We start from the raw sequence: 24,181 nt of genomic DNA on the forward strand, positions 1-24,181 counted from the left end.
GTCTGAGTGAGTAGCGCTTTTCATATCTCAGATACATTGGTGTAGTCAGTGACTGGCCAAAGAGTGAGTTACACCGTTCATTCTTCATTCTGTGAGTTGAGATTCATGTAGGGGTCATAAGGGTTATTCCCGGGACTCTCTCTTCAGGTCCACTCGCTCCGCTGCCACAGTGCCTTCTGCTTCCCCCGCATCCTCTTGCATGGCAAACTGCTTCGGTTCACTTGCAGCTGCTCACGCTGGTCAGGAAAGATGCGTTCCTGGCTCCAGGAACACTCCGGTGCTAGCCTGCCACCGGAGCACAACTTAGGGGGAAAGCTTCCCACAATAACGTTTCCCGCTGCGCAACCTCTGCATTCACGGCCATCAAAGGGGGAAAGCTTTTCACTGCAACGCTTCTCACCACGCAACCTCTGCATTCACAGCCATCAATGGGGGGGAGGTTTTCACCACAACGCTTCCCGCCGCGCAACATCTGCATTCACAGTCATCAAAGTTAGAGACCCTCTTAAAGTGCAGCCACTCTACATGGTGAAATTGCCTTCTCTTCACTTTTAATCTCTGTTTTGTAAAAATGTGAATGATGCCTGTAAATTACGCCTTGCATAGGAATCCGTTGGTTTTACGCCTGCATGAAAATGAGGAGACCAAAGCGAAGATGTCAACTCTGCTTGTTTTCCTCCTACCACTTGGAAGGGCAAAATGACCCGCCTGCATATAGCTTCATTGCCCGCCCCCCTTCTCCACATTTTGTCTTTTTTGGCAACATTCACTGTGGAGCCACTTTCAAGAACAATAGGTTTCCTCAAATGGGAAATAGTTGCTAAGCTATACTGTGAACTTTTGCTGTTTAACATAAAGAAAGTTTGCCACTTTTTTGCTGCAGTATTCCATACTGCACACAGGGTGCTATAATAGATCTACGAGGGAAAATCGCTCACATAAGATCGTAGTTGGAGAGGGCCACCTGCTGAAGGCCGCCCTCTCCAAGGCCGCTCTCTCTGTCTCAACTCTCCCCCGCTGCGCTTTCTAGGGGTCCTGTCTAGACCTCCTGTACTACTCCGTATCCAACTCTGGCACACTCCCAATCCCACACCTCTTGTCCCCTCCCACTCCAACACCACATAGCAGTTTTCTCCCTGATCACTGCTGTGCGACTCTGCATTCTGCTCAGGGGAAGTATGTTGCACTCATATGCGTCATACCTTTTCCCTGCACTCTTGCAAGCTTTGTGCTTCCCACTAGAGGCCTGCAGACCACAGTAGGCAATAATTCTGTTGGGTAAAGCATATTATGAAACATGATGCAGAATGTTGAGGTTTGCCAAGGATAGTCAATTATGTATTTTTCGACCCTAATTGGTTTCCACCGCGAAGCAGTCCTCCACAGTCCCAAAGCCTGCCTCTCGCTGATCCAGTCTTGGAAGTCCGGTGCATACTTGAAGCTAAACCCCTTCAAGATCAAATTCCTACTCCTCACCAACAACACTGAACACCCAGACATACAGACTTGGTTATCAACTATGAACCTTGAGGGATTCAAACCTCATCTCACTTCCTGCGCCAAGTACCTCGGGTTCCACATTGACAAATACCTCTCCTTCAAGATACACATTGATAAGAAAACTCACAAATCTTTGTATCAGCTCTCCCTCCTGCAGAAAGTCAAGCCCTTCTTCCCTCTGGACAGCTTTAGATCCACCGTTCAAGCACTGATCCTTTCCCACCTGGATGGGGGCAATGCCCTCCTCAAGGCCTCCTGTCCTCCTTCCTTGTGCCCCTGAAAATTGTGCTATATGCAGCTGCACGCCTCATCAAGGGTCCATGCAGATACGACCACATCAGCCCGGCCCTCATCGACCTTCACTGGCTCCCCCTACATGCACAAATCCCCTTCAAGTGTTGCTACATCATCTATAAGGCAGTCGCTCTCAAGTCACCCAGCTATCTCTCTGAGAAACTCAGCCTCGGTATCGGACAGCGCACCAACAGAAGCCAGGACATGGATAGACTTGAAATCTGCTGCTGCAAAACGGAAAGGGCCAGAAGACAATCCTTCTTTGCCTATGCCCCAAGACTATGGATGCTCCACCCCGTCAGCAACAGACTTTCCCCCATGCTCCTACCATTCAGAAAAGAGCTCAAGACCCACCTGTTCAAGGAGTTTCTTCTCCTCAACACCTACGCTGTCACGTCGACCCCTGCGCCACCTGACGTGCTAGACGCCATTCGCCCCTCTCCTTCCCACCACCCTGTACAACTGTACCCCTCCTCTGTGTCCCTCTGTATCCTACCCTCCACTGTATATCTGTTGTGTGCCACCTCTGAAAAGCGCTCCATCATGCATCTGTACTGTTGTGTACCTCTGTAAAGCACACCTTGCTTCTCAGAGCTAGGACCGCCCTAAAAAAAATACCATAATAATAAAAAACAGTCAGCACACTCTATCAAACAAACGCCCACTTTAATTTGAACAAAAGGTGACGAGTTAATTGGGATGCAAGAAATACGTGTTCTAAAAAGTGTATTTGTTTCAAACCATTTTATTTTTAGGTTATCGAAAGGGAAAGAGAATGATGACCTGTAAAGGGTCCAAAACAGAATAAAACCTCGAAAGAAATGTGCAGAAATTTGGTAGCTTTGGGGAGAAATTAGGAAAGAGAAAAGCACTTTGAACTGTGGTAAAATAGGAGCACCTTCAAACGCCTCACTCTCGCAGTTTCAAAATGTCCTCTACAAATGTGCAATTTAAAATCTGGCTGGTCATTCTCTTCCACTTCCTCTTCAGTTTCTTCAGTGGGAGGAAAAGTATAAAAAGAGAGATTCTGCATGTAGTAGCTCTTCTCAAGGTGCCTTGTTATTGAAATCAGGCGAAAGCCTACATTGGGACCACTAATCGTGAGTTGAAAATGAGGCACACTTTTCAATGCATTTTATTTTTTTTAAAACCACTTATTCAGAGAGCGTTTTCCAATGGGGTTTTGCCATTATAAAACACTTCTGTGAATTAGGCCCAAGTTTACTATTTTACAGCTACATTTGTGACATAGAATGCAAAGCGCAAATAACTAAAAGGAGGAATTCTTAAAACTCTACCATGCTAGTCTTATGACTGGATATTCTGCTTTCTACACCCTTGCTCATTTTCATTTTTGTCAGGTTACATACAGCACACTTTATATGTAAGGCAATTTGGGAGTAAGGCACAAGTTTGGCGCATTGCTTTCAGAAGATTCATCTGTATTCTTAGAAGATCAGCACTGTGCGGATACTGCAAACAAATAAATAAAAAAAATCCATTAGTTCAAATGCCTTATAATCTTAAATGTCCCTAAATTAAATCAACATTGAATTATGTGAGGTTTTTGTTTTTTATTCCCTGCCAATCTCTTGCTATCAGTCCATATAGTGAAAAGGGACTTTTGAAAGGCTCTTTTATCACAATTATACGATGGTGTCCCAATTTTACAGCCCTAAATATGTTCCCTCTACAAGGCTGGAATAGAAACAGTAAAAAAACATGAAAACACATTATAATAACCTACACAAATCTACACATTTACATAACCTGGTTCACCATGACATTGTGGAGGCTCAAAGTCTGGCCATAGGCACTCTGCGCACAAGCCTAGGGTTTTGGTAGTCATGACATAAATGAGGAAACCAACAAATGTGAGGCTGTTTGCTCGCTTTTCAGGGAGCATGTGCAAACTTGGCAAATTCAGATCCGAGCACCGGAGGAGACAGGCAGACACTGGCAGGTGTAAGGAGAGGAGTTCGCACCCAGATGAGGGGTCGCTGGCGGCGCAGAGGAATCAAGATGATGGTGGCAGACAGCCACAGCCCAGTCGGGACCCGGGATGAAGACAGCCAGGGATAACGAGGAGGGATCCAGGCAGCCGCGAGCCAGCCAAGATGAGTGATGTCGCAGGTCCATGGCTGCTCCAGGCACTGGGAGGCACCCGGAGATGAACAGTGCACAGCGCTGTCCCGATCGATCGCAACGGGGGAAGCGCGGGAAGAATCACTGCAGAGCCGGGCAGTAGACTGAGCAGGAGCAGGCCTCTCCAGGAGCCGAGGCAACAGCAGCCGAAAGTGGGCCCGATTCAGGCCGAAGACGCAGCCAGAGGGACCCCAGGAGCAGGGTAGCAGGAACGGACAAATGTAGGTAGCAGAATTGCTGTTAATATTGCTTTATTTCAAGAAAGATTCAGCCTGAGAAGAGGAGACGCCGGCACAGGCAGTCGAGCTTCTGCGCCCCCTGGTGGTCTTTCACTCACATAGCAGGGTGGCCGTCCTTGCCGGACAGCCAGCCGGCCAATCACGCCAGAGTGCATTTAGGTCTCATAGAAGACTAAGCACAGGGAGTTTTGGGCACCTCCCTCACATCCTGTCCACCCCAGACACTCAGGCACCAGAGGAGGGCTTCAGCACTGAAGCCCGCCAAAGGCCAACAAACAAAGGGACCAAATCTGGTTTGGCGTGCAGAGTTAAACACAAGAAGGATCTTTCTTAAACGAAATGGCGAAAAAAGTCGACCACTGTTTTTTTTTTACAGCTAGGTCTGGGGCGCCATATTGAAAAACATGGCTGACCCGATTTTTAGCTACCGGTGTTCGCGGTCAGGAAAAATCATGGTAGTTTGTTAAAAACCACTGCCACCAGCCATTTCAAGTAGAAAAGGTTAACATTTGACTGTTACATGAGTTTTTAGACTCAGGGGATGCTAGGCAACCCCTCCAGCACTCTATAGGAAGATAGTGTGTGCTGGGTCTGTAAATTTAAAAAGACTAGTAAAGTCAATTTAACTTTACATGCTCTGGGGAGACAGTAGTCAGTCCCAGAGAAGGTATTTAAACCTTAGTGAGTCTGAAAGACACCCCTGTGCCACTGCACTGGAGGTCTGAGTGACACATAAGAAAGAGATGATGCCTATGGAGTTTTTTTAAAACTCCATATCCAAAAGAACACAAAAGTAAAACACACATCAAAATACATGAAAGAGTGGGGAAAAAGGTTCACACTCTTTCCAGGTAAAAATTTAAAATCCTAGAAATCCAGCAAAGTTGCTGGGGGTCTCAAATAGTAAGGGAAATTAGCACATTCTTGAGAATTCGCCCTAATAATGGGGTAGGTGGTGTGATGGTAAAGAGGGTTATTGGAGTAGAGAGAGTGGGGCTAGTGTCGGTAGGTTGGGGTAGAGAGAGTGGGTGTTGGGTGGATGGTTGGGGAAAGAGAGAGTGAGGGTAGGGTGGGCGGGGGTAGACAGTGGAGTTCAGGTGGATGGGTGGGAACAGAGAGTGGGCCAGTTTAGTGGTAGATAGAATGGAGGTAAGGTGCGTGGGGGTTGAGAGAGTGGAGGGTGGGTGGGGGTAGAGGGAGAGAGTAGATGTAGTGAGAGAGGGTTGGGGTAGTGAGAGTAGGGGTAGGGTAGGTAGGTGGGGTTAGGGAGAGTGGGCAGAGGTTGGGTTGATGGGGATAGAGAGAGGAGTTAGGGTGGATTGATGGGTATAAAGAGATGAGCTACAGTGGGTGGGGTAGAGAGAATTGAGGGTGGGTGGTGTAGAGCAAAAGTGTGGTGGTAGTGTGAGTGGGTGGGGTGGAGAGAGTGGGTGTAGGGTGGGTGGAGATAGAAAGGGGATAGGGTGGGTGGGGGAAGAGAGAATGGGGATAGCCTGGGTGGGGGTAAAGAGAGTGGCAGTAGTGTGGGTGATTGAGGGTATAGAAAGCAGGGGTATGGTGGTTGGGTGGATGTAGAGAGAGTGGGGGTAGCATGGGTGGGGCAGAGAGAGTGGAGTTAGGGTGAATGGTTGGAGTGAGGGATAGTTTAGGGGTAGAGAGAGTGGAGTTAAGGTTGGTGGGGAAGAGAGGGAGAGAGTGGAGGTAGTGAGAGTGGGTTGCGGTAGGTAGAGTATGGGTAGGCTAGGTAGGTGGGTTTAGGGAGAGTGGGTGGAGGTTGGGTGGGTGGGGGTAGAGAGAGAGAGAGGATGCAGGATGGGTGGGGGCGGAGAGACTGGTGGTAGGGTGGGTGTGGTAGAGAGAGAGAGTGGACGTAGCTTCATTGGGTGGGGGTAGAGAGAGTAGGGAAGGTATGTAGGGTTAGGAAGAGTGGGGGGAGGTCGAGTGGGTGGGTGTAGAGCAAGAAGGAAGGATGGGTGGGGTAGAGAGAGTGGAGGTAGGGTGAGTGGGGGTAGAGAGAGTCAGGGTAGAGAGGGTAGGTGGAGGTAGAGAGAGTAGGGATAGGGTAGGTGGGGGTAGAGAGAGTGGGGGTAGAGAGAGTGGCAGTAGGGTGGGTGGATGGGGGTATTTAGAGAGGGGATAGGGTGGGTGGTGGTAGAGAGAATGGTGGTGGGTGGGTGTTTGGAGGTAGAGAGGGCGAGGTTAGGGTGAGTTGGGGTAGAGTGTGGCTGTAGCATTGGTGGGGTAGAAAGAGTGGCAGTAGGGAGGGTGGATGGGGTAGTTAGAGTGGGGGTAGAGTTGGTGATTGGGGTAGAGAAAGTGGGTGTAGGGTGGGTGGTTGGGGAAAGAGAGAGTGTGGTTAAGTTGGGTGGGGTAGAGAGTGGAGTTAGGGTGGATGGGTGGGGATGGAGAGAGTGGTGGTTTAGGGGTAGAGAGAGTGGAGGTTAGGTGGGTGGGGGTAGAGAGAGTGCAGGTAGGATGTGTGGATGGTGTAGAGAGAGTAGAGGGTGGGTGGGGGTAGAGAGAGTGGGGTAGTGTGAGTGGGTTGAGGTAGAGGAAGTAGGGGTAGGGTAGGTAGGTGGGGTTAGAGAGAGTGGGGGAGGTTGGATGGGTGATGGTAGAGAGAGAGGATGCAGGGTGGGTAGGGGTATAGAGAGTGTGGACCAGGTAACTGTGCGAACAGAGCATTGGGTAGGGTGGGTGGAGATAGAGAGAGTGGTGATAGGGTGGGTGGGGCTAGAGAAAGTTGGGGCAGCATGAGTGGGGATAGAGAGAGTGGCAGTAGGTTGGGTGTATGGGGTATGTAGAGTGGCATATGAGTGGTTGGGGGTAGGGAGAGTGGAGTAGGGCAGGTGGATGGGGTAGAGACAGAGGAGGTAGGGTGGGTGGGGTATAGAGAGTGGAGGTAGGGTGAGTGGGGATAGAGAGAGTGGGGATAGGGTGGGCAGAGGTAGAGAGAGTGGGGGTAGGGTGGGTGAGTGTATGTAGAGAGAGTGGTGGTAGTGTGGGTAGATAGAGTGAGGTAGAAGGGGTGGGGTCGAGAGACTGAAGTAGAGTGGGTGGATGGGGTAGAGAGAGTGGAGGGAGGGTGGTGTGGGTAGACTGATTTGGGGTTGGGTGGGTGGGGTAGAGACAGTGGTGGTAGGGTAGGTGGGGGTAGAGAGAGTTGGGTTACGGTGGGCAGGGATAGAGAGAGTGGGTGTGCATGGGTTGGGTAGAGGGACTGGCAGGGTGGGTGGATGGGGTAGGTAGAGTAGGGTGGGTGGTTGGGGGTACAGAGAGAGTGGAGGTAGTATGGGTGGGTGGGGGTAGACAGAGTGGGGGTAGGGAGGGTGAGTGGGGTTAGAGAGAGTGGTGGTAGGATGGGTGGGCAGGGTTATAGAGCATGGGGCTAGGTTGTAGGGATACAGATAGAGAGAGCAGAGGTAGGGTGGGTGGGGGTAAGGAGCGTGAAGGTAGGGTGGGTTGGCGGAAGTAGAGACTGTTGGTTGGGTGGGTGGGGGAAGATAAAGTGGAAGTAGGGTGGTTGGGGGTAGAGAGACTGGGTACAGAGAGTGGAGGTAGGGTGGGTCAGTAGGGGGAGAGAAGCGGAGGTAGGATGAGTGTGGGGGGTACAGAGAGTGGTGGTGGGATGGGTGGTGGGGTTAGAGAGTGGAAGTAGGGTAGGTGTAAGTAAAGGGAGTGGAGGGTGGGTGGGGTTACAGAGAGGGAGGTGGTAGTGTGGGTGGGTGGGGGAGAGAGAGTAGAGGTAGGGCAGGTTTATGGGGTTAGAGAGAGTGAAGGGAGGTTGGGTGGATGAGGGCAGAACAAGGAGATAAGGTGGGTGGGTGGGTGGGGGTAGTGAGAGTGGTGTTAAGGTGGGTGGGGTTAGTGAGAGTGGGGTTAGGGTGGGTAAGGGAAGAGAGAGTGGATGTAGAGTGGGTAGAGTTAGAGAGAGGGGATAGGGTGGATGGGGTAGAGGGAGTGGCAGTACCATGGGTGAGGGTCAAGAGAGTGGCAGTAGGGAGGGTGGATGAAGTAGGTAGAATGGTTTTAGGGTGGGTGGTTGGAGAAGAGAGCATGGGGGTAGGATGAATGGGTGTAGAGAGAGTCAGGGTAGGGTGGGTGGGGGTAGAGATAGTGGAGGCAGGGTGGGTGGGGGTTGAGAGAGTGGTGGTTGGGTGTAGGGTGATGAGAGTTGGGGAAGGGTGGGGAGAGTAGAGAAAGTGGGGGTAGGGTGGGTGGTTGGGAAAAGTGGTGGTAAGGTGGGTGGGGATAGAGAGTGGGGGTTCAGTGGCTGGGTGGGGATAGAGAGTGGGGGTTCAGTGGCTGGGTGGGGATAGAGAGTGGAGGTAGGGTGGGTGGGTGTCGATATCGAGAGAGTGGCGGTAGGGTGAGTGGATGGAGTAGGTAGAGTGGTGTTATGGTGGGTGGTTGGGGTAGAGAGAGTGGGGGTAGGATGGATGGGTGTAAAGAGAGTCTGCGTAGGGTACGTCAGGGTAGACATAGTGGGAGCAGGTTGGGTGGGGGTTGAAAGAGTTGGGTTAGGTAAGTGAGGGGTACAGAGAGTGGGGGTTGGGTGGGTGGGTGAGGATAGAGAGTGGAGGTAGTGTGGATGGGTGTGGGTAGAGAGTGGAGGTAGGGTGGGTGAGTGTGGGTAGAGATCATGGAGGTAGGGTGGGTTGCTCGGGATTGAGCGAGTGGGCGTTGGTGGGGTGTGGTAGAATGAGTAGAGGGAGTAAAGGTAGGGTAGGGGTAGATAGAGTGGGGGTAGAGTGGGTAAGTGGGGGTAGAGAGAGTGGGGAACATGGGGGTTCAGAGAGTTGGGGTAGGGTGGGTGGGTGGATGGGGGTAGAGTGTCAGTAGATTGTGTGGGTGGGGGTAGAGAGAGTGAGGTAAGGGTGGGTCAGGGTAGAGAGTGGAGTCATGTAGAGAGAGTGGCAGTAGGATGGGTGGGGTAGAGAGAGTGGAGTTGAGTAGGTGGGGTAGAGATGGTTGAGGTAGTGTTGGTGTGTGGGGGTAGAGAGAGTGGGGATAGGGTGGGTGGGCATAGTGAGAGTGGAAGTACGGTATGTGGGGGTAGCGAAAGTGAAAGTAGGGTTGGATAGAGAGAGTGGTGGTAGGATGGGTGGGGGTAGAGAGAGAGAGGAGGCAGGCTGGGTGGGGGTGGGTAGTGTTAGAAACCAATGTGTGTCTCACTAATCCCCAGCGATCTCTCTCTCAGGTGGCCAGGGCACGGCCATCGCCTTTAGGTCCAGACCCTGGGCGTGGACCAGTGCGGGAGAATCACCTGGGTGAGGGATCTTCAGGGGCCTGGGGGTGGGGCAGCTGATGGTGAGACGCGGTATATGTCCCCCTTTCCTGTGCCCAAACCCCATCCTATTTTATAGGATTTTCCAGTGTCCCAACTGCCCCCCCCCTTTCTAAACATACACTGGGCCGAGGAAGAGGATGACTGATAGAAAAGAGGCTAACATTTGCATATCTCATTGGACATGTCCCGTTAATAAGGTCAGGCAAAGTCAGGCACTTGACCTTAATCACATACATCTGATACCCATTAGCTCCCCCCTCATGGATAAAAGGCGGGACATAGAGACACACTCTGAGCAAGGTGAGACATGAGAAGGAACAGATCTTCTGGGGCAAATGCGAACCCACTGGAGCAGGACGATCGATCAAGGGACCAGAGCGAAACGTAGGGAAACCCTGAAGATCCCTGCAAGAGGTTGTTGCCTCTGGGAAACCGCAAAGGATACGCAGAGAAAGACAAATCCCAGACAAAAAGAAGCTTGCATTGTGTTTCAAGGATGCCAGTGACCTTCCCCGGTGAAAGAAAGAGTTGGGGAGGTCAGGCCAAGCCTGTGGTATCACCCTTGACTCGTGAATAAAAGCCGCAAGGACAAGAAAGGAAGGCACACGACCGGTGAATTAGAGAAAGATATGAAAGGCCTGTTTCAGTTAAGGAAATATTGTAGCTGCAACATTGTATCTCACAATTGAGGTTGCGTGCCTGCTGAGGAGACGCCAAAGCAAACGAGTCGTGATCTTTAAAGTTACTGATTACTGTGAAGCCAGTGATACAGAGTAATGGAGCGGTCCGGCGAAAGGAAATAGCCCACTCGAAAGTCTCGGCAAAATGGTTGATGTCTTGTTAAAATGAGACAAAGTGAACAAACCCTAAAATGTGCAATGGACAAGATTAATCCTTTTGAACGGGGAAGTTGAAAGAAGTTTGCTTTAAGAGAAAGATTTCTTTGAACTTTTCTGATTGTGTTGTGGAACTACCAAGACCAAGAGACCCTGCAGCAAATACCATGAAGGAGAGCTGAAGTGAAAGTCGAAGTGGTTCTGCAGAGGTCTATGGAAAAAGCCTTGCACATTTGAAAGTCTTCGACATCAGTGAAAGGTCTGAGCCTGACCTAGGGAGACCTGGAATATGAAATAAGTTAGGGGGAAGGGAACCCATACGGAATGTGAATAAAGCTTGGGGAAGGGAACCCCTGCAAGTGCTGTGATTGTGAGGTCTGAGCCCGACAGAGGGAGACCTACGTGAACTGTTGATGTCTTGAGAGATCCGAGCCCGACAGAGGGATACCTACGTGAACATTTGTTGACTGTGGAAGAACTTTTGGTGAACTGGAATAAGTGACTTTAACGTGGAAGTCCAAGCGGGCCTAGACCCATGTTTTGAACTGCCTTTTTTTGATAACCTGAGCCAGAGTGTGTCATCATGTTTACTGGGGCTGCCTTACTCCGTGCTGTCCAACGTGGGGAGGAGAGATGACTGAGCCACCTTGATCCTTTTTGTTATAACACTCAATTTCCTTTGCATACACATTCCACTCTACACTTTTTCTATAAGAGATAGGGCAGGCATTAGGTTTTGTTAGTATAGGCCATTTTGATTTGACAAAGACTGATTAGGACTGTGCTTTCTTTATTATTTGATGCTAGAGACTACTTCCATCATAGCTATAGGGCAAAGTAGGAGCTGTCCCAAACCCCAAGAATTTAACTAAGGTTTTGAAACTTGTAGCCTTTGTGTCAGTGTCATACTTGTGTTACCATGCCTCCCTTACACTAGAGAGTGGAGGTGGGTGGGGTTAGAGAGAGTGGAGGTAGGGTAGAGAGTAGAGGTAGGGTTGGTAGGTGGGGGTAGCTAAAGTGGAGGTAGGGTAGGGTAGAGAGAGTGGATGTAGGTTTGATGGGTGTGGGTAGAGAGCAGAGCAGGGTAGGTAGGTGGGGGAGAGAGGGTAGATGTAAGGTGAGTGGGTGGGGGTGGAGAAAGTGGAGGTACAGTGGTTGGTGGTGTAGCAAGAGTGGTGGTAGGGTGGGTGTTGGTAGAGAGTGGAGGTGGGGGTTGGGGTAGATAGAGTTGGGGTAGGTTGGGTGGGGGTAGAGAGAGTGGAGGTTGGGTGGGTGTGGGAGAGAGACTTGAGATGTGTTGGGTTGGTGGCAGTAGAGAGATTGAAGGCACAGGGTTGGTGGGGGTAGTGAGAGTGGGGTTAGGCTGGGTAGGTGTGGGTGGAGAGTGAGATAGGGTAAGTGGGTGGGAGTAGAGAGAGGAGGTATGGTAGAGAGAGTGGAGGTATGGTTGGTGGGTGGGGATAGAGAAAGAGATGGTAGGCTGGGGTAGAGAGAGTGGAGTTAGGGTGGGTGGGGGTAGAGAAAGCAGAGGTAGGGTGGATGGGTAGAGAAAGGGGGGAAGGCAGGTGGGGTTAGAGAGTGTTGAGGTAGAATGGGTGGGGTAGAGAGATTGGAGGTAATGCGGGTGGTGTGTTAGAGAGTGGAGGTGAGTTGGTTGGGTGGGGGTAGAGAGAGTGGAGGTACGGTGGGTGTTGGTAGGGAGACTGGAGGTAGGGTGGGTGTTTGTAGGAAGAGTGGAGGTACGGTCAGAGGGAGTAGATTGAGTGGAGGTAGAGTGGGCGGGAAGGGGTAGAGAGAGTGGAAGTATTTGGTAGATAGAGCTGAGGTATGGTAGAGAGAGTGGAGGTAGGGTGGGAGGGAATGGAGAGAGTAGAGGTAGGGTTGGTGGGTTTGGGTAGAGTGCAGGGGCAGGGTAGGTGGGTGGTGGTAGATAGAGTTGAGGTATGGTAGAGAGAGTGGAGGTAGGGTGGGTGGATGGGGTACAGCAATTGGGGGTAGACTGGGTCGGTGTGGGTAGAATGTGAATATTGGGTAGGTCAGTGGGAGTAGAGAGAGTGGATGTATGGTCAAGGTAGTGGAGGTAGGGTTGGTGGGTGGGGTAGAGAAAGTGGAGGTAGGGGAGGTGGGTGTAGAGAGAGTGGGGATAGGGTAAATTGGTGGGGTTAGAGAGAGTGGGGGTAGAGAGAGTGTAGGTAGGGTAGGCAGGTGGGGGACAGGGAGTGGAGGTGGGCTGGGTGGGGGCAGAGAGAGTTGGGGTAGCATGGGCGTGCTGGGGTAGAGAGTGGAGGTCGGGTAGGTGAGTGGGGGTAGAGAGAGTGGAGGTATGGTCGAGAGCATGGAGGTAGGATGGGTGAGTGGGGTATTGAATGTGGAGGAATGATGGAGTATAGAGGGTGGAGGTAAGGTGGATAGGTGAGGTTAGAGAGAGTGGGGTAGGTTGGGGGAGTGGGGGTAGAGATAGTGGAGGTAGAGGGGGTTTGACGGTGGTTAAAGAGCGTGGAGATAGGGTGTGGGTGGGGATTGAGAGAGCAGAGGTAATGGGGGTGGCTAGGGGTAGAGAGGGTGGTGGTAGGTGGTCGAGAATGGTGGTACAGGGGCTGGTTGGGGTAGAAAGTGGAGGTAGGTTGGATGGGTGTGGGGAGAGTGGAGGTGGGGTGGGTGGGGTGGAGAGTGAGGGTAGGAGAGGTCGGTGGGGTTAGAGAAAGTGGGGTTAGGTTGGGTCAGTGGGGTAGAGAGATTGGAGGTAGAGTGAGTGGATGCAGGTAGAGAGCATGGCTGTAGGGTGGGTGGGGATTGAGAGAGCAGAGGTTGAGTGGATGGGTGGGGCAGAGAGAGTGGAGGAACGGTTGGTGGGTGGGGCCAGAGAGAGAGAATATAGTATGGGTGGGTGGGGTAAAGAGAGTGGGGGTAGGGTAGGTAGGTGTGGTTAGAGAGAGTGGGGGTCTGGTGGGTGGGTGTAGAGAGAGTTGAGGGTAGGGTGGTGGGGTGGGTGGGGGTAGTGAGGGTGGTGGTGGTAAAGAGAATGGAGGTAGGGTGGGTCGGTGGAGGAAGAGAGAGTGGGGTAATGTGGGGGTACGGAGAGTGTGTGTTGGGTGGGTGGGGGTAGAGGGAACGTGTGTAGGGTGGGTGTGTAATGGTTAAAGAGCATGGGGGAAGGGTGGGTGGGTATAGAGAGAGTGGGGGAAGGGTCCGTAGTTGGGGGTAGAGAGAGTTGACTTAGGGTGGGTGAGTATAGAGTGATTCGAGGTAGGCGGGTTGTGGGGGCAGAGAGAGTGGGGGTAGGGTGGGTAGTTGGGGTACGGAGAGTTGACTTAGGGTGCGTGGATCTTTAGGAGTGAGTGGGGGTAGGTTGGGTGGGTACAGCTAGAGAGAGTGGGGATAGGGCGGGTGGGGTTATAGAGAGTGGGGATATTGGGCTAGAAATAGTGTGGGTAGGGTGTGTGGGGGTTGAGAGAGTGGGTGCAGAGAGTGTGGGTGAGTAGAGAGGGTGGGGTTTGTGGGGTGGAGGTAGAGAGAGTAGGCGTAGGGTGGGTGTGAGTAGAGAGAGTGTGGGTAGGGTGGGAGGGATTAGAAAGAGAGTGAGTATGGGGGCTGGTTGGGGCAGAGAGAGTGGAGGTACAATGGATGGGGTAGAGACAGTGAAAGTAGAGAGAGTGGGGGAGTGTGGGGATAGCGATAGCAGGGTATGGGTGGGTGGGGCAAGAGAGTGGGGGTAAGGTGGGTGGGCATAGAGAGAGTGTGGGTAGGAGGTGGGTAGCGGTAGAGAGAGTCGGGCACAGGGTGAGTGAATGGAAGTAGAGAGAGTTGGGGTACAGTGGGTGGCATAGAGAGAATGGGGGTACGGTAGGTAGGTGTGGTTAGAGAGAGTGGGGGTTGGGTAGGTTGGTGTAGAGAGAGTGAAGGTAGGGTGGGTGGTTGGGGAAGAGAGAGTGGAGGTAGGGTACGTGGGTGGGGGAAGAGAGAGTGGAGGTAGGGCGGGTTGAAGGGGTGGGTGGGGGTAGAGAGAGTGGTGGTTGGGTGGGTTGTGGAGGTAAACAGAGTGAAGGTAGGGTGGGTGGGGTAGATAGAGTCGTGGTGGAGTGGACAAATTTGAAGAATAAAGCAGCCTTAGGAGGATTCTTTTATAAGTAGCCCAAAATAACTCAAACAAAACCCAACCAGCACATGTAATGGGATGTGGGGTGAGTGAGTGCGTGGGGGTAGAGAGAATGGGAGTGGTTTGGTTGAGGGTAGAGAGAGTGGGGGTGGGGGCTAGCGAGAGTAGGCGTGGAGTGGGTGGTTCGATGTAGAAAGGCAGCATCAGGAGGACTAAATACAGATGCGCCACAAAAGTACCCAAAAATAGCCCATATGTTTGCAGAAAAGAACCCAAAATAGCGCAAAATTAAATCACTGCGCAGCTGGGAAATGCAGAGCCCAACCTGACTTGGTTCTTACAATGCTGCTGATTGGTGAAAATATTGTTAGGGAACTTCTCATTGTGTAGAACGGCGACGGAGCAATGCCCATTGCTATGCCAACCAGATATTCTCAGTTCAGAGCTCCCATTTCCTCTCTTTCTTCTATAAAAATGGTTTTGGTAATTTTGCGGCACAAGCGCCAAAATGATTTGCTACAACCAATAAATGCAGTGGAGAAGTGGGGTAATTCTGCCCCTCTCTGCGCTAACCGTTCCAGTAACAGGCTAGTCTTTCACTGCTTTGGGTACATTGCTGAAGCACATCCCATTAGTTGATCGTGCAGACTGCCACAAGGCTCCTGCCTGTCGTCTTCCCCCTTTTAACATTTACATCAAACCATTTCTGGATATGCTGGGTGCCCTGGGTGTCGCCTACACCCAGGTGCTCATTGAGCTGACTGGTTGTTATAATGAGGATGCTAGGACGATTGACTACATTTATAGAAGAATTCAATCCTGGATGGCAGATAATGCCCTAGCATTGAATAACAATAAAACCGAGTTGCTCGTAATTGCCTCTGGCCCTCGGCTAAAGTCCATCGACGCCAACTACTCTCAGTTCACCCTTGGGGGTGAGGTGATTCTGGTCAGTTCTAAGGTCAAAACGCTGGGTGTCGGTTCTTGACTCAGAAATGTGCATGAAACATCATGTTTCCAACAATCGCTCTTCCTGTACCTATATAGTTAGGCTCCTCCACCAGATTAGACCCTTCCTTAGTTGAAAAACAGATCCCTACTGGCTACTGTTCTGGTCAATTCCCGATGATTGGACTAGTGTAATAGCCTGCTTACTGGTACAATCAAGCCAACTTGACCCATATGCAATCCTCTCAAAATAGTGCCGTAAGTGCTGTTTACGGATTGGCTAGATCGGACCATGTGCCCGACTTTCTGAGGGAACTCCACTGGCTGCTCATTAAACAAAAAAGAACACATCAGATTCTTGCTTTGACCTTTAAATGTTTGAATTATGCTGCCCCCCAGTACCTTAGCCATAGGTTTTCCCTCCAACACTCATCGAGAGTACTTTGCTCTAACAACACAAATGTCCTACATCAACCCCGGTTCAAACTGAAGAAATTCAGGGGGGCATGTTTTGAAATTCTGGCACCCCTGGAGTGGATTAGTATCCATGTTGCACCTCTCTGGTTAAGTTCAAGAAGGATGTGAAAACCTTCTTGTTCAACTTGTTTTCATGATTTCTGGCTTCTCATCGCTGATTCCCCTTTGTTTGTCTGTGTTTATTTGTGCGCTCTGAGGCCTAAGGGTGTGTGGCGCTTACTACACATTTAAAATAAATAAATAAGAAATAAATAAACCCTTATTCTATCAAAGTCTGATTGGTTTTCCCGGTTGGAGCGCCAGGCACAAAAAATGTAATGTGAGCCAGAGTGTGTCCAAACGGTGCCTTTATTGTGGATGTACCCGTTGGTGACACGTGTTTCTTCGTGGTCTTTTTCAAACTGGGCACTTGTCGTAACCTGTTCTCGTCAACAGCGTCTGATTCCACGCCAACAGGCTTAGCACCCTACCACGACACAGGGGATCCCTTCACTATTGGGTAATCAGGGATTTAACCCTACTACATTGCGACACACCCATCTAGAGTTGTCAGTGTTTACTGGACAGATTGAGTCGTTAATTCTGTTGACGAGAACAGTTTACGACAAGTGCCCAGTTTGAAAAAGACCAGAGTTTAGGTCGAAACAAGTGTCACCAAGGGGTACATCCACAATAAAGGCACCGTTTGGACACACTCTGGCTCACGTTATATTCTTTGGGCCTGGTGCTCCAACTGGGGAAACCAATCAGACAACCAATAAATGCATTGATCCCATGGTGGTGATTAAGCTTTTTGGACCCAAATATGGAAATAGTGGCCTCATTCAGGTCTACATTTCTATAGTGCTCCCAAAAGGACTGCAGAGTAAAGGACGGGCAGGGTAACCTCAGGAAATGATGAGGAGGGGTGCCCTTTGAGGAAAGGAGGAGTGAAAAATACAAGAGGGCTTGGGTAAAACTGCGTTTTGAGGGGGGAGAAAATAATGTTAGTCAATGCATTAGACCAGAGAAAACACAGCCAGCTACGGTCAAATTAAAACATGGGTATTACAATACAAAAACGTTTATGTAATCGGGTTAAACCGAAATTAATGTACTATTAAACACCTTGTTATTTACAGAAAACAGATGCACTAGTCCTACTATTGGAAGAAACTCATGTTACTTAAGGAAACAGGAGCATTTCCCAGACACATTGATGGATTCAAGAGGCACTTTTTTTTGTTAACTGAGGTAGCCAATAACAAGTTGCAGCGAATTTAATAAACATTTCCATATTCAGTTATTGGTTTATGTTGGCAATGAGCCATATAGCAGATACCCAACATAATAATTTTGTTAGCACTACATTTAATAATTATTCACACAATTACAGATGACATGTCTTCTGTTGATGATCTGTCAAACTTCAAAGGACTCTTTTCTATAGTTTCGGTGGGAAGGATGACACCCTCTAAGATCTGTCCTTGAACGGATGGATCAACGAGTAAGAAAGCGAGGAGTTGCTTAAGCCAGACAGGAGTGTAGGTCTATTAAACATTTGACTATCTGGGCCTTCTGGTGGGATAGGCAGTCAAAGGGTTAACCATAGATTTGGAGTGATAAATTAAGGGTTGAAAGGAACCCAGGAATGAAGGCCTACACCTATTATTTGTCAGCACACTTGGCAGGGTGCACAGCCAATCAGGCTGCTCGAAAGCCAGGCTGTAAACCCTAGTACAATCTGGCATTCGGATCAGCCATAAACCTGTGTGCCCCTCCAAGACACTCTCAGTACGCCCCCCTGCAACATCCACATCAGCACCTGCGATTCTAAGACATAGGTGCTTAAGCCTCTGAGCATATTAATAAATGAAAATAAAATGTACCTAATGTATCTGTGACTCTGATCTGCTGTGTTGAAGTAAATTTTCCATGTTGTTTACATCACCGTAATTAACACTGAAAAAGGACTTCAGTACTGTGGAGCAATGTCACAGATACTAAAGATGCTTTAGCACCTGCATCATAGGATCGCAGTGCTAATGGAGATATTATACGCCAGGGCTGGCCAACCTTGTGATAACAGGGCCATGGAGCCGTTGTTACAGGCCCTCACTGTGCCCTGCACCTTCACACAGGATGGGGGGCAGTTATCACCAGGGTCTGAACACCCTGGCAGGTAAAAATGCCTCAAACCAAAGGCAAACTCTGTTACAGGTTCATTTTTATTATCGAAGTATCAAGTTGTAAAATCGCAGATATGGATTCTTTTTTGCTTTCAAAGAAATTGGCAATCAAGCTAGACATTGAATTTCTCCTAGTTTAGAATTAGGAAAGCTAAGAAACCATTGCACTTAGACAATTTAGTGCGCATTTGAAGAAATAAAGAGCTTAACGTGGGGTAACGCTTTAGTCATGCTTTTAAAGACTATTGAAGTATTTGAGAAATATGATTTAAAATGCAATATTTATTGAGATATCAGCCTTTCAAAAGGCTAGATAGTGGTTTTATACCTTAGAATTTCAGAGTCTTTAATTATTTTTAAAAAGCCTTGATCATAATTTGCCTCAAACAAAATGAAGAAAGAGTACTGTGGTTCATATGCTAAATGCCGGTTTAAAGACCTTAGCAGATCAAGCACTCAGATACGTTGCAATTCATAGAGATATTTAAAAAATCATCTTTAGAATCTAAATTAAATATAAACACAGATAAATTCTCATCTCGATATTACATTATTGATTCATAAATAGATTCAACCAAAAGGACCATCAAAACATCATCAATATGTTCTCCAGAATGTTTGAAATGTTCATTACGGAGATATCATTTTTCAAATTCATGACACATCTCTTTTTATCTATCCACTCCCCGACAGTGAGAGTTTAGCGAAGCAGTGGTCAGGCTTTGGGCAATTAACTCCCTGCTTACTTTGTTCAATAAAGGTTTTAGGTTACCAGAAACCTCTTTGGTTGGTTGAATTCATAGGATTAATGGTTCCATAAATACAGCAAATTGCAGAGGTAAGATTTAGTACTTCTGTCTGTTACCTCTCTCCACCTCTATCCCTCTGGCAACCCCAGCACCCATAATGAAGCCTACTAGTGCTGCTTTATAAATCCCTTGATACAATCTTGAAAATTAGAAAGGAAAAACTATACGGGCACAGCAACCCAAACATATACCTCCAGTTCACCATTTCACCGTTTCACTAAGAATTCTTGTTTAAGTGGTATTTTATAGATCTTAGCCAGTTCAGCAGCTTCAACCAGAACATATGTATTGAATTTGGCTATCACCTGCGGCCCCAGGATAAACTCTGATTGACATGTATTCGAAGAATAAGTGAGCCTTGTGGCTATTATTTCATGTGTATTTTATATTTGGTGTTGAGGATCATGATAGTGTGACAAGGTCTGCACAGCGGGTGTCCTGATCAGTTGTGGCAAAGGCCACAATTTTGCCCCATTTAAAGTTCTGGAGGTGATCCCACTTGCATTAGTAAATGAAACAGGTGTGTTAATGGCATCCATAACATGCAGAAGCTTTTGTTATAAAGTTCTACTCCAAACGTACCAGGTCTGGGCACTTTTTCCGCTGGCATTGTCCTATTAGCAGCCTTTTACCTAGTTTGCCATGATCAGGCTATTCCCTATGACTTTAGACTGCATCAATAAACAAGGTTACCACATGCCCCCTGACCCCCACAACTACGTATTGATTGGTGGATTTAAATTTCCCTTATTAAAAGCTTGATGGAAAATAAGAAGTTTTTACATATTTAACTTTGGCCTCTAATATTTATGGATAAACTAGCTAGAGAGAAACTCTAACCTCCTGAATTTTAAATAGTTTTAGATCTTTCAAACTATAAATTGTTTTCCAGCAATTCCACCAGTAAAGTTTGAGGTTCACCAATGACAGTGCCCGCGAGGTAAGCCAGTGGGGCATGTTAAACATTTGTATATTTTGAATGCACTGTTATTTCTAACTCAATTGGACCTGCTTGTTTTAAAACTTGACCAATGTTTTTCAGTTCTTTGCATGGAGAGCTTGTGCTTGAACAGTGGAATCATTTTTAATTACTAGCACAGGTGGGCTTGCCCGCACTAAATACAAGAAAACATTTTGTTTCTATTGTCTCCATTGGCCTAGTAATGTTAGAAATGTAAAACAACAATTTTCTGCAGGCTGGGAGGATGGGAGCATGGTGTATTTCTCCCAGGAAGGAAATGAAATAAGTGAGGGTTTGGGACAGGAGGCTCCTATATCAGCAAATGATGATGGTCTAGGCTGTTGGTAACAGCTCAGTGGCATTGATCCTCATTGAATGACCCCTAAATATTCACAGATCTCTGAATATTTTAAAGGGGTGAACCACAAATATTTGTAGGTCACTTAGGGGATTTCTGGCATGCCTATTCACTAGTCATCATACTGGTAGCATGGCTATAATTTCAATGATTGCATTCAGTCAAGGCCTAGTGCGATTTGTCTGCTAGGGAAGGAGTCAACCAACTTTACTCCATTATTTGTAGACCATTCATGGTTTGTTTTTGTAAAAGATCTACTTTTCCAACATTCACTCATTTGTTCATTCTATGATAGTATCTTGTCTATGGTATCTATCGACATGCTTTTGTAGCAAGTCTACAGGATTTTTAATTCATTAATTGCTCTAGCCGCTGCTTTTCTTTTCTTCTAGTGCTATCATTCTTTCCCCATAGTAGCCTTAATAATTTTATTTTTTTAATTCCTTTACAAATTCATGCTATTTTCTAGTAAAGTAGCATTAGACCATCAAATTCTTATTTCGGCTTCCGATCAAGTGGCAGTCCAAGAGTATGGCTAAAACGGGTGGGGAGGGTGTGTGAGGGTTAAAAACATGGGGAAACGCAGGACTTCAGTAAAAAACATTCAGTAAAAAATGCCTCGATTAAAAAATCTTTGGTAAAATTACATAGTCCCGGATACTTTTGTGCCCCCGTTGAAACACATTTTTTTTATATGTCTAGATTTGTTTGTCTTTCCAGATGTGGCATTCAAATTCCCTCCCTCCTTTGCCAGCTTTATTTGCCTTCAACAAAGACGCATATATGTCCCCAGCTAAACATTTGGCATCATGAGGCTGTTTGATTTGGATAAGAACAATCATCAAAGATTGGACGAAAGCAGGTACCAATCGTAAATGTGTCCTTATTGATATGGATGAAGGTAATCTCATACCTTTCGACGTTATCTAATGATGCATGCAAATGCATGTTTCCTCAGGAGAATGTCCAGACCCAAATGGCTGAACCACATTCAGATTACATATCTTCTGACACCTAGCCATACTTTGCTAAAGCACCCCTGCGATTCTGTGTCTCCTGAAGTAAACATATTCAAGCAGTAGCTGCATTGAGCTTTCTTCAATTGCCATTGCCCTCCACATTGAAATATACTATTTTAAAGAGATACTTCGATATGCATACAATATCCATTCACACTTTGAACTCTCTTCTGAAAGAGTGCATTATGCCAACAAGGTTTTAGGAAGCATACCTAAAGAAACATAACATGACACCGTTTTTTTTACCAACATCCTGATACTTGAAACCTCAGTGTAAGGGAGCAAATAAAAACACTCATGAAATAATCCTAATTGGGGCAGAAACAGCATCCGTCTAGGTCAACTAGTAGCTCCTATGGCTGATACTAGACCATATATATGTTTTTAATAACCAGATCAGAACAGTGCAATGTTGCCCATTCTGAATCATCTCCTATTATACTGGGGGCATCTATGATTGTTCCAAATCCTGATTTTAACTTTCCCATGAAAGGGGCTGCCCTCTGTATTTCCCACATCAGCCATTAACTAGTGACACATGGATTAATTTCTAAGGGGAGACGGTCCGCCACTTCTGAGTCTTGGTATGGTTGGTAAGGATGCTGCGCTTTGGGTGTTATCTGCCGTATTTCTGGACATAGGCAAGTCAATGGAGAAGTTTAGTCTTAAGACCATTCTCAGGCTTGTGGCCAATAGTAGCACCTGTTTTCATGGAACACGCCACTGCTACCCTATTCACCCGCCACTGCTAGGATGTGTTTTGGCTCAAAACAAGTGAGATCCAATCCATCCACTGCACAGTTGCCATGCCAAATAACCTTTTGGGACATTTCTATGACATATTTTCAATGTTCCTCTTCTTCAAATCCACTGTGACCAGTGTGTTACAGGCTTGGTGCGTCAGGTTAAAACACATTAACAGTTAGATAAAACATGCATGCAAAAGAGCAGGACATTGCCTAAGTATGAATTAGATGCATACTTTGGTAATCAAAACTTGTCAGCGGTTGGAGCACACAACTGCGCCCAAACTAACCTTTTACCCTCTTTCATTAAGTCGAAAGCCTCATTGATTTTTTCGAAAGGTAGAGTGAAGGTGACCAATCCATCCAAGTCGAATTTTTTGGCCAAATAATCTGCTACCAGCTTTGGCACATATGTTTTACTTTTCCAGCCTGTGAAGAAAAGAAAGAGATCAGAAGGTGGCAGTTGCCTGATTTGACTATCGAAGGTGCCCTTCCTTGTTGATCAGAATGAGGATTCCACAGTCTTTACCACTTACAACTTTATCCACCTTTCACCTCCTATTCAATTCATATATCACAGGTTAACAATTTTGTTTTTGATATGTTTTAATTGACATCAGATACAAACAATCTCAGGAGGATAGCTCGCTTGACTTGGAAACAGGTTCGATCCCCGGGTCCACGCTTAGAAACCTCTGGGTATTAAGCGTATTATAAATAACCAATTTTAATAATGATAATAATGACATCTCTTAATCCACAAAACAAATGCACACAATATGCTACTCATAGAAATAACAGAATATGTGTTCTCATCTGATGTCTGATGCACAAGGGTAAAGTTCAAGCTTTGACAATGATTCTGTCACAATGTTTGTTATGTAGCGATCACCATGGTTTACACTTTCATTGATGAAGGCAGAAGAGGGGGTGAACTGCACTATCCTTCCACCCTTCTAACTTGCATTTGGTTACTCAGTAAATAGCTGAAACAATAATGAAAGGCCTCTTATCTCATTATGTGTGACGTGTGATGGATTAGAATGTTTTGGTTTAATAATCCTTCTGGGCTTTTATCGTTCAAAAACTGAGGTGCCAGGGTACATTGCACCATACATCACACATGTAGCACACTGGCCTTCATTTATTTATCGAATTTAAAAGCTATTTGCCAACTGCTGTTTTGGTGCAATGACTCCCCTGCACTAACAAAAGCTTTACCGCAGTATCTGTTGGCCAATTTTCCACTCCATAAAGTTGCCTGGCTTAGTTATTGAAGAAGCAATTAGAAAGAGAGACGTATGTCTAACGGGTTTGTCTCTTGATTCCTGGGGGTGCAAAAGGGCATATGTAGAAACTAAAGAACACGAAGAACTTATTTAAATGCATACAACAATAACCTCCTCAAATTCATTGACTGAATTACTCAGTTGCAACATGTTTAAGTGACTATTCTTAGTTTATGATGATTTTACTATTATGCATTTTTAGTATACATTTGCATGTTTTTGTATGATTTATTATCATATCCAAGTATGATGCATTAATATGATATGGTTGTAACTGTACACACGATTTGAAGCAATGAACTGTTCTTATAATCTTAATCCTCAGCATATGACCTTGCAAGAATTTAATTGAAAGGATATTGTATTTTTATGTACTTTTATTAAATTGTTTAAATCCATAATGCAGATATTTTTAATTTGTTTAGATATATATTTTCTCTTATTGCATATATGTTTCACAGATCTGGTGTGGCACAGGCAGCCCACATGACAATGTGTTAACGCAGAAAGTCACATCCACAAGATATGTCACCCACACTTTTAGCATACTGTAGAGGGGCAGTAAAAACTGGTTCAAATCCTTATGGAGTGAGGATCTCAAATTCATTCTATGCTCTGTTTATTATTTACAGTCACTGGTATTGCGGCATGCATAACAATAGCGTGGGACACTAGACATAGCGATTTTAAGCTAAAGTGTGTTTTTCAGTTGTTTAGTTTTAGCTATTAACTGTTCAAAAAGCACCATCTATAAAGCCGGGACTGCTTGCATAGGAAGTGAAGATAGAAAGACTATGGCATGCGAGGAGCGACACACAGCCTGCAATGCTGTTTGCCCGTGTCTCCACCTCTTCCTTACTCATGGCCATCTTAAAGCCTATTGTCATTTCCTTCCCCTTCCCAGCTGTCCATAACCAAATGATGTTCATAAGTAGTACGAGGGGGTACTCTTTCTTTCAATGTTACATTTTGACAGGTTGCCCCACCCCATTTCCTGTCTTAGGCC

At 47.2% G+C, this 24,181-nt stretch overlaps 1 protein-coding gene across 1 annotated transcript in view; it reads right to left on the reverse strand.

Annotated features, from left to right (window-relative positions):
• Positions 1–2,523: 2,523 nt before the first annotated feature.
• LOC138515796 (all-trans-retinol dehydrogenase [NAD(+)] ADH4-like) overlaps positions 2,524–24,181 on the reverse strand; it is a 176,158-nt gene continuing 154,500 nt past the window's right edge. Inside the window, exons 8-9 of the mRNA XM_069630522.1 lie at positions 22,177–22,315; positions 2,524–3,267 (exon numbers count right to left, since the gene is read on the reverse strand). Coding sequence (XP_069486623.1) covers positions 3,243–3,267; positions 22,177–22,315 — 164 coding nt within the window. The 3' untranslated portion in view covers positions 2,524–3,242. The remainder of the gene's footprint in view (positions 3,268–22,176; positions 22,316–24,181) is intronic.

This window comes from Ambystoma mexicanum, chromosome 6q (genome assembly GCF_040938575.1).
Source record: "Ambystoma mexicanum isolate Mex_15411 chromosome 6q, UKY_AmexF1_1, whole genome shotgun sequence".
Lineage (NCBI taxonomy): Eukaryota > Metazoa > Chordata > Amphibia > Caudata > Ambystomatidae > Ambystoma > Ambystoma mexicanum.